The sequence below is a fragment of the Crassostrea angulata genome, chromosome 7 (genome assembly GCF_025612915.1).
Source record: "Crassostrea angulata isolate pt1a10 chromosome 7, ASM2561291v2, whole genome shotgun sequence".
NCBI lineage: Eukaryota > Metazoa > Mollusca > Bivalvia > Ostreida > Ostreidae > Magallana > Magallana angulata.
The window spans coordinates 36164365-36174667 of record NC_069117.1 but is presented as its reverse complement, the minus strand read 5'-3'; the positions used below and the strand labels follow the sequence as shown (position 1 = coordinate 36174667).

Below are 10303 nucleotides of genomic sequence, written 5' to 3'. Positions count from 1 at the left end.
ACAAAACTCAACAAATTGAATAAACATGAGTTTAATATTTTAGCAATGAATACGGTAATTGTTAAATTTAATAAACAGTTGTAAAACAGTTGTTATTTTCATAGAATAGTTGTCCTTATTTTAATGAGAACTTGAATGAAATTCATGAACAATGATTAGTTTTTCTTTCCATAGGGGCGCTGGATAAATGGCACCCTTCCATTTCCTTCACATGTTTTGCATAGCGGTAATACAGTTTTGTACTGTTTTTTTAATTCTGCATTTGTATCGGCTTCTGGTTCAGCACAAACAGAGCAGATATCTACTTGGCCTAAGCCGCTTCCATAATAGGCTAATTCAACATGTGAGTCACAGTTAATATTAAGTCTGCTCATAACTTTTTTAGACATTGAGTTGGTGGGTGGCAATAAAGGACTTCCACATGTGTATTCATATTCACTGATTGAAATAGTGAAAGACATTATTTGCCTCTCTGTCAGTTTGTGATGACTGTACACTACACGTGGCTTTCTACACTCCACACATTCAACTATAGCTCTTGCATTTTGTGTAATGCAAAGGTGTGCATCAGGAGTTGGTACTTCAAATTCCTCTTCTTCAAAAATATCATTCACAGGATCTGACGTGGTTACATTCATAGTAGCTCTAAGGTTCAGTTTCTTTTCTTTGATCGGTTTTGCTTTTTTTTTTTTTTTTTTTTTTTTTTTTAATAATGATTTTATTTGAAATTACATACAAATTGCTTGAGGTAATACCTCCGCAGAGGCCCTCTTTGTATACCTTACCTGGGGTGCCAGGGGCCCCCTGGATCGGTAACTATGTAGCAAAAAAAAAAAAATGAGGATACCTTATACATTTATATTTTTACAAAGTAAAGTTAATAAAGTGAAGTAATATAATTACAATCATAGTCGCTCATACACATATCTAACTTAATAGTGCGAATTTATCATTTTTTTTTTTCCTTATGTAAAGATTTATCGAAAAAACACTATATATATATATATATATATATATATATATATATATATATATATATATATATATATATATATATGTATATATATATATGAAAACAATTCTAAGTCATAATTTAAATACAATTTACGAATAAACATGTAATAGGAATTGACAATTGTGAATATAGAGAATATAAAATGCGGCACTATGCGGTAGGACTTGCTTCTACAGTCACAGTTCTTTTTGTCCTATACCGCATAAAAGTACGAGAGCCAGGTCGCCCTCTAGTTCATTATATTCTATTACTAATAATACAACATATAACTAACTATTACTAATAATAATACACATATCTAACTTAATAGTGCGAATTTATCATTTTTTTTTTTCCTTATGTAAAGATTTATCGAAAAAACACTATATATATATATATATATATATATATATATATATATATATATATATATATATATATATATATATATATATATATGTATATATATATATGAAAACAATTCTAAGTCATAATTTAAATACAATTTACGAATAAACATGTAATAGGAATTGACAATTGTGAATATAGAGAATATAAAATGCGGCACTATGCGGTAGGACTTGCTTCTACAGTCACAGTTCTTTTTGTCCTATACCGCATAAAAGTACGAGAGCCAGGTCGCCCTCTAGTTCATTATATTCTATTACTAATAATACAACATTATTGTTATTACTATTTCATATTTTACAATTTACAGCATTTCAGAAAGAGTTCTAAGTATACAGTAATCAAAATTGACAGTTTGTGCTTGCTGATTTACAAGGAAAAAGCTTGCAAGCGATGACCTTAAAAATAAAATTAGGCCTTCATTTGTGACATTGTCTTCTATCAGTTTACATTTCATTTTGTATTTAAAAATTTTACATGCAATGAAGGATATTACATTGTTTAAAACTACATTGCTTTGGTTTCCGTTATAAATGAAACCCAAAACAAGATGTTTCCAAGCAATATTAATTTTAAGTATAGCAGAAACCTTTTTCCAGATGTTTTTTACAAGTATACAGTCGAAAACCATATGTTTTGTATTTTCAATTTCTCGACAATACGTACAAAATTTATCAATATTTTTATTCCATTTGCTAAGGTATAGATTATTTGGCAACAGATTGTGCAATAATTTAAAATTAAATTCAGCAATGCTTTTATCATTAATTTTTACAATTTTTTCATCATATATTTTTCGCCAACACAATGAGTTTATGTCGCTAAATTCATTTTTCCATTTACTCTCCATGATAGGTTTTTTGGATTTGTCATCAAGTAGTATTTTATAGAAGAAGCCAGATTTCGTTTTACCGATATCTTTTATTTCTCCTTGTAATTTAAAATGAAATTCATTTTTGATATTTATATATCTCCTCCTGCTTGTATCATTATGTATTTTAGAGTGAAAAATGTTTTTTAGTGTTAGATATTCACAAAGATAATTTCTTTTCGATTTTAATATAGTAGCTATTTCATTGAGCGATTTAAAACCATTATCATTCACAAGGTCTTTCACATAATGAAAGCCGCTTTCGAACCAGTTCTGGAAATATAAAACTTTTCCCTTGTATTTAAAGTTTACGTTAAACCAAATATTCTGCCGTAATATTTCTTCCACAGTATCAATGCTTTTTGGAGTTTTGCATTCATTAAATGCAGTAAATACCTCTTTGTAGAATTGTGGAAGTCCTTTCAGACTATTAAAATCAGAAGTGTTTGTTACATTTGATTCTAGAATATATTCGATTTTCATCTTATGATTTGCTAAACATGCATTTAAAAATTTACTTAAATTACTCTTATTTTGTGTAAGTTTTGAAATCCAAGCTGCTTTAGTAGCTTTAATTTTGATTTCTGGGTCAATTATTCCTATACCCCCCTCTTTTATCTCACGAATTAATGTGTGCCTTTTGATGCGTTCACGATTGCCCCATAAAAAAGAAAAAATTAGTTTATTTAATTTTTTAAAGTAATCATTTCCCGGATTTTCTAAAACCGTTGCAGTGAAAATGATTTTTGATAGAATAATCGAGTTTACAATTTGACATTTACCGAAGATAGTAAGCTTTCGACATCTCCACGAATCCAGTATCTTTTCAAATTCCTTTAATTTACATATCCAATTTTTTTCGTTACATATATTTTTGTTTAGTCCAACATATATACCTAAGCATTTTAAAGTATCTTTATTTATTCTTACTCGGTTTTGCTTTTAAAGAAGGTCTGTCTGATTCATTTGTTTCTGTTCCTTTGACTTCATTGTAGGATTTGTAATGATCTTTAGTCTCATTTAGAACTGGATCAGGTAACCACTGCATTTGCTCATCTCTCAAGCGTGGAGGAAGACAACAGTTCTCATCTCTGCATTTTCTTATTTGAAACGTGTATTGTCTACTTCTACAATGAGTTTCAATCCACTTCTGATAACTCTCAACTTTACTTGTGTGCACTTTTTGTAATTTTGTCAAATCAAGATTTGGGAAAAGTTCTCTAAGATGGCGCTTCAAAATATCAATTTCTTGGTCACTAACTGGATCTAGGGCCTTTACTGGATCATCTTTTAACTTCAATCTCAAGAAACGGTTACGGAGCACTGATGCAACTGGCTCAACTGATTCTATCCATGCAGTTTTTACTTCTGGAGTCTTCTCGGCAAGATTTCTTACATCTGCCATACTGTTGCAGCTTTTCAGAACTTTATTCATTTTTTCTGTTGACTCTTTACGTTCTAATGCTACATTTTGCAGAGCCAAGTTTAGAATGCTCATAACTCTCTCAGCAGGGTTAACATAACTGTGACCGGGTGCACATCTTGCCAATATCATCATGTCAAGATTCATTTCCTTAAATACACAAATTGAAGCACACTTCACACTTTCAAGTGTATTTCTCTGATCAGTTCCACCATCTGTGAATTTAAGCAATGTATAAGGAAAATGTCCCTGTTGTTCAAAGGCTTTTATAATGGAAACTGCATGACGAAACGGAGATGACATTTGAAAAACAGAATCATTAACTGTCACTGTTACTTGACCACGGACAAATGAGTCATTAATGCTACCAGGAATTTTACAGTGCAAAATAACTGAGGGGGTCAAGGATGCTTTAGTCATGTCATGATCTAAAGATACTAAAGTGGAACTTGATGGCACTATGGTTTTCTTCCCCCTCACACCTGTTGAAACTGGACTTCCAGGTTCTCCAATACTCACTTTTGCCTTATCGTCACAGAACAATAAAGCACAATGCTCTCTCATCTCAATTGCCATCTCTTTAAGATATCTGAATTGTGCATTGCAATAGTGATCATCTGGATGGTCAATGCGAAGCTGTCTTCTTTGCACTTTATACTGCACATCAATCTTTCCTGTAAAGTTCAATGCAGACCTTGCATAAGGGTTCCTAGGGGCAAATTGTAACCTCACCAAGCTTTTTGATGGAATATCAGTGCCCTCTGGACAAGATTTGGCTGTTTTCTCAACCATTTCTTCCAATGAGATAAATTCTGATAAATGTGCTGTCCCATGCCGTCTATCGTCTGCAGCTGTAATCTTTTCTACCTCTTTTGATAAGGTTTCAAAGAAAATATCAAATTTGTTGTTTGGTCTTCCTGGGTTGAGCACTCTTAAATCAGGAATGAGGTCATTCTGACCAAGAAAAATAAGTCTAAGTCTCTCTTGGGTTACAGGGTGTTCTGCTGCAGAAAAATCCAATGCCAGCTCTTGATAAATGAGATTTGCAACAGATGGTAATACAGAAGCAACATTTTTCAGTTTTTCTTTAAACAATCGTCTCTGAGCTCTTGTATGATATTCTTTCAAATTTGGTCTGACAGTTTGTAGTAATCGAGCACCTTGTGTCAACATTTCAGCGTTTGATCTATTTTGATTGGAAACTTGGACTATACAGACTGTTGAGACTGACGATCCACCAGGACTAAAACGAATGATATCAACAGGACATTTCAACTGAAGATCTTGAAAATAGCGGAATCGCTCCAAGTTACTTTCAAAAGGCTTATCCAAATGTTTGTATTCGTCAAAAACCACTGGTGCCATAATTCCAGCACTGGTTACAGCTTCATTTATGTCCACATATTTCTCTCTAATTTGACCTGACAAATTACCATATCTGTGTTCAATGGTGGCTTCTTTGTCAATGGTCCGAACAGGATACAACTTACTCTGATTTTCCTTGGCAGTTTTATTCTGAACAACTAGATATTCTTTGTAAGCAGTAAAACATTCTGCTAACTGCTTAATATCTTCTGCACCTTGTTTCCAAGAGACTGAACTATTGACCACAGGCTTCATCAGTAAAGAATATAGAGCCTGGGCATGGCTATCAAGAAGTGATGCAGACAATGGACAGGATTTTAGTTTTTTCCTTTTTACTTCGTTATATCCATCGTAGTCATTAAAGATATTTGGAACTGGCAGTAGAGTTTGTTTCCTTAGTGAGGCATCATTTATTGTTTGATGATGATTAGTGACGTACCACAATGCATTGCAGAGAACCTGAAATAAGTAGATCACATGAATAATTTTATATACTAGGGCCTTAAATATAAATTTTTATTGAGTCTGATACTGGTATATCAAACAGGGTACAAATCTTATTATAAACAAATCACAGAATCTTATCGGTGCTGCTTGATATAAATATTAAAGTTTGTGCAAGGTATAAATTAAGGCAACACTAATGTTTTTACAAAAATGCAAAATATATAATATACTATATTCTATACTAGAGGAGAACATTAAGTATAAATAGAATTGAAAGTGGATATCACCAGAACGCCATGTTAAATAAAAGGTGTGTAAGCTGGATACAGTATCAAGACAAGACCACAGAACTACAAGTGTTATAAATTATACTAGTTTGTAGGTTAATATTAAGCAAGCATCTATTATTTGTACATGTTATAGTTTTGACGTGCTGCAGTGCATAGCATACTAGTGTAAGTAAGAGCTATATATATATATATATATCATGTATACCTTTTTTCCTGCTCTAATATTAAAAGTAAAAGTAAAATATAACTTATATGGTATGGGAAAAACATTTAAAAAACTTTTTGGCATTGGAATACCGAGTAACATTTATTTTATACAGAATGACAATTAAAAACACAGTGTATTTGACTTTAAACTATCAGACCTTAAGAATCCTTGTTTGTCATGTTAAAACTTGTTTAAAACGGTTTTGTTTTCTAAAATTTGATAGTTAATAACATATTAAGCATAAAGACCTGTACAAAGTATGATCCATCTTGTTCACAGGAAGCTCTTGGAAAATCTAGGTTTCTTGAATTGAAAAAGTTTTCAACCAGCTTATTATAAATTTCATCCTTTCTACTGATGCCATCTTTAACGCCGCAACTGAAAAAAGATACATAAACATTCTTTAGGCCTTGTAAATCTTGAGTACATACCATTGAGACATTAATTATTGTTATTAATGATATTAAAGCAATACAGAGACAGTTTAAAACCAGCCAAAAAAGGACGGACAGACTGACATATATCTGTCAGGCCTCAGACACACACACTTTATTCAAACTTCAATTTCTAAATAAAACACCATTTGTTCAGTATAAATAATAAAAATGTTTAAAATCAACTGTACCATTCATATTCAATTACTTAATTTGGAAGTGTAAATTTTCAAAATTTAGATGCAAGATATGAAAACTACAGACTATAGAATAAAAATAATAAAGGCATATGCTTTCTAAAATTGTAAATATTCTAGTAGATTAACAAAATTATCTGTCCAATGACCTTATGTTATTCAGTGTACATTGAGAATCATAATTTAACACTTCCCTGCCTGATTAAAGGAGCTGGTAAAATTCATTTATACATGCCATGAATTATACAACTAGCTCTCTTTTAATACAAACCTTGATGTCTTCAATGAAACATTCTTTCTGCCTCCCGCCATGAGGACTTGAAATGCATCGACCGTTTTACTGGTGGCCGCCTCAGCTGCATTATTTATGATTTCACCCAATGCTACTGTTTGCTCTTCCGTTGAACAGGAATATTCAATTCTTTTAATGGCAAAAGTCCCAACAAGATCGCCTACCAGCATATTGGGGTATACATCGAACGATGTTCCTTTCGATGGATCTGTCGAGTTGTTACAAACGATTGAAAGTCTCGAGTCTTTTGGCAAATCACCGTGTAAATCAATAAAAATATCAAGAAGAGTTCTACGGTTTTCCAGGCACAAAATTGCGTTCTTCTCTGAAATGTGCTTGCATTTTTTAACTCTTATCGCTAACAGACTCGTTGCAGCTACAGTCGCCGCCATTTTGATTTTGTAAATGTTGAAACCGGAGACGCAGAAGACAAATTTTTCCGGTAAAATCCGAAAAAAAAGTTTAGGGTCGGTAATTTGGCCGGGAAAAAAAGGGGTCGGTCGGGAAACCGGAAACACACATATTTTTTTTTTTGGCCTAAACATGTGCAACACCTGTAAGAAAAACATTTTAGTGTATATTATGCACCCCTTTCTTACAAATGCTATTTAAAAACTCCATACTATATATAAGGCAAATACGGTAATGCTTTTTAATTTATTTCTGACGGGCACATAAAATTGCCTGCGGACTAGTTAAAATGAACAGGCACTAGTCCGGCTGGACTAATGCATCAAACAGTTAGTGTCGAACCCTGTGTTTGTCAGATCCCGCGCTCTTGTATTTAAATAAAACTTTACAAATAATATTCTAATTTTTGTTGCAATGTTATATTTTAGATGCAATAAACAGATATTTCCTGTCTATGCAAGATAAAGGAAGGAGAGAGTCGATTCTTTCAAGAAAGGAATGGATCTGTATCAAAGGAAACAAGGGTATGCCCAATTATATGCACTGCATGTTTTGAGAGTTTAGACCATACATATGTTCAAATGTCCCTGTTTACAACTGCCAAAATCATGAACTTGTATTGAAGTTCTAATTTATGCTGTATTATATACAGTGACTGTTCTATTGATTTAACTTACCTTTTAAGATTAATAAGGAGTTTTGATGTATAAATCGCATTTGCAGATAAGGCAAGAATTAACAGAAATGTAAATACTTGTTATTATGCCCCCTTCAGACAAGGGAGGGAATAATACATTGCTGTTGTTGATCGGCCGGTCCACCAACAATTTCCTTTAACGCAGAGGTTGCTCCTATTGATATGAAATTTGACACACAGATTCATCATAATAATATTTTGGTCAAGTTTGATTTAGAGTCTAATTGAGCAATTTTTGACAGAGTTATGCCCCTTGCACATGGGAAAATCCCAATTATTTGCTTTTTCGTTCATTTCTTTATAGAGGTCTCCAAGGAAGAAAGGGACAATTGTGTTTCACAAATATCTCTTGTTTTTATGAAATATATAGTCTCATAACTGCAATAGTGTGTGTAGGCAAATTTTCATGATGCACAAACGCCTGTTACTCCTCTTTCAAAAAACAATGATTTAATGCTTAAATAAATTGTCTGAGGAATTTAAAAGAAAAGCCTGAACATTTTACAATGTTGGCTTTTTAAAGACAATATGTGTGTATAAACATGTGTATTTATGTGTGTATATATGTTGTAGAAAATGGAAGTTATACTATAGACAGGCTGTCAGGCTGTATTTAAACAAAAGACCTCCTGGGATGAGGAGAAAAAGAAACAAGTAGAACCTGTATTTCTTGTCGAGTACTTGATGATGTCATCAGAATATGAAAATGATCGGGAAGATGACACAATATATGAAATCACATCTCTAAAGTGGCGCTCTGACGAATGTTTAATTGGACACCAAAAGTTCTGCTCTGAAATCCAAATGTTCAAAAAGGCAAAGTATAAGACGTATAAGGACCAACAATGAATCATCTAGAGACAAACCAGAAAATATATCAAATGAACAGAAATGGGCCATTTGAGATTTTTAAAAGATCTCTGCAACTGTCATGTATAATAAGCTCACCTGAGCTGAAAGTTATTATATGGTTTTACTGATATGCAAGCATTTTGACATATACATTGTTGATTGTATAAAATTGTTAACTCCGTCCCATGGACAATTTTTGTTCCTCGCAAGAGGTTCATTCATATTTTGATGTAGGTTTATTATCCATGTATAAAGAGTTGTTTAACACTTCTTGAGAACTGCAAAGCTCAATATGTGATATGACTGTAAAATCATTGCAAAATAGCTTGATGTATTGTTGTAGTATGATGAACCTAAAAATATGCTGGGTATTTTTTTAAATACAGGATCTGATATTACTTGTTCAACTCATACTGTTATGTAAAAGAATATTCATTGTGTATTTTTTTATTGTTGAATTTTTTTTATGCTGATCAATTATAGATTAAATTTGGCCATTATGATTTTCAATTTTTGTCATATTGGCATGTAACCAAGTCATACTTTTTTTATCTCAATTTATTTACAAATATGTTTTTAAGTTTATTTCCAGTAATTAGTGCATACATCTCTATAGCATAATAGAACTGAAGACAATAGGAAGTTATTTATTTTTAAAGGGAGCTCTGTTGGCAGTTAGTTGCAGATCTTGATACCCAAGTAAGAGAAAGGTGGCGTCTCTGACCGATCCTTTTGCTCTTTCTTGTGGGCGAGTGAGGCTTCCCTGTCAAAGGCTTGTATAAGTTTAAAATCATAGATCAAATTATAAACTAAACACATATATGAGTGATATGAAGTGGTTATTTTGATGAATATTTTATCTTAATTTGTTTCTTTTGTTCTAAGTAAAGAGTTAAAGACTAGATTTTTGATAATTTTTTGAGTAAAGAGTAGTTTTTATGGACATCTAGGCAGGACTTTTTGTATGTATATCTTTCAGAGCTTGTTCCTGAAACTTGGGCATAGACTAGAAAATTTACGGAAAAAATACAATTTTTATCTCAAGTTATTTTAATCTACATATTTGTACAAGTTTCACTTATATAATTTATTAGCTTAATTAGCTCTATAGTGAACAAAATTTGTTGTTAGAAATATACAGGAGACAATGCAAGAGTATTTTGAAAGGGCTTTGCTGGCAGTAAGTTGAAGATCTTGATACCCAAGTAAGAGAAAGGTGGTGTCTCTGACCGATCCTTTTGCTCTTGCTTGTGGGCGAGTGAGGCTTCCCTGTCAGTTTCTTACAGTTTTCTTTTTATGATAAGTAAGATTGAGTTGAATATTTATAGTGTCATAACTATATTTTACATTCTGTACATGCATATGCCAGGTCTTATTTCAGACCTTAATAGGATAGACTAGAAGAATTTTTATT

The 10303-nt window shown here is 32.2% G+C and overlaps 1 protein-coding gene across 1 annotated transcript; it reads right to left on the bottom strand.

Annotated features, from left to right (window-relative positions):
- Positions 1-3189: 3189 nt before the first annotated feature.
- Positions 3190-7455, bottom strand: LOC128191317 (uncharacterized). The gene is made up of 3 exons (XM_052863394.1): positions 6909-7455; positions 6255-6384; positions 3190-5520 (listed from the first exon to the last, which is right to left on the bottom strand). Exons 1-3 carry the CDS (start codon positions 7319-7321, stop codon positions 3190-3192), a joined length of 2874 nt encoding a protein of 957 aa, XP_052719354.1. The 5' UTR covers positions 7322-7455.
- Between the last annotated feature and the right edge of the window lie 2848 nt (positions 7456-10303).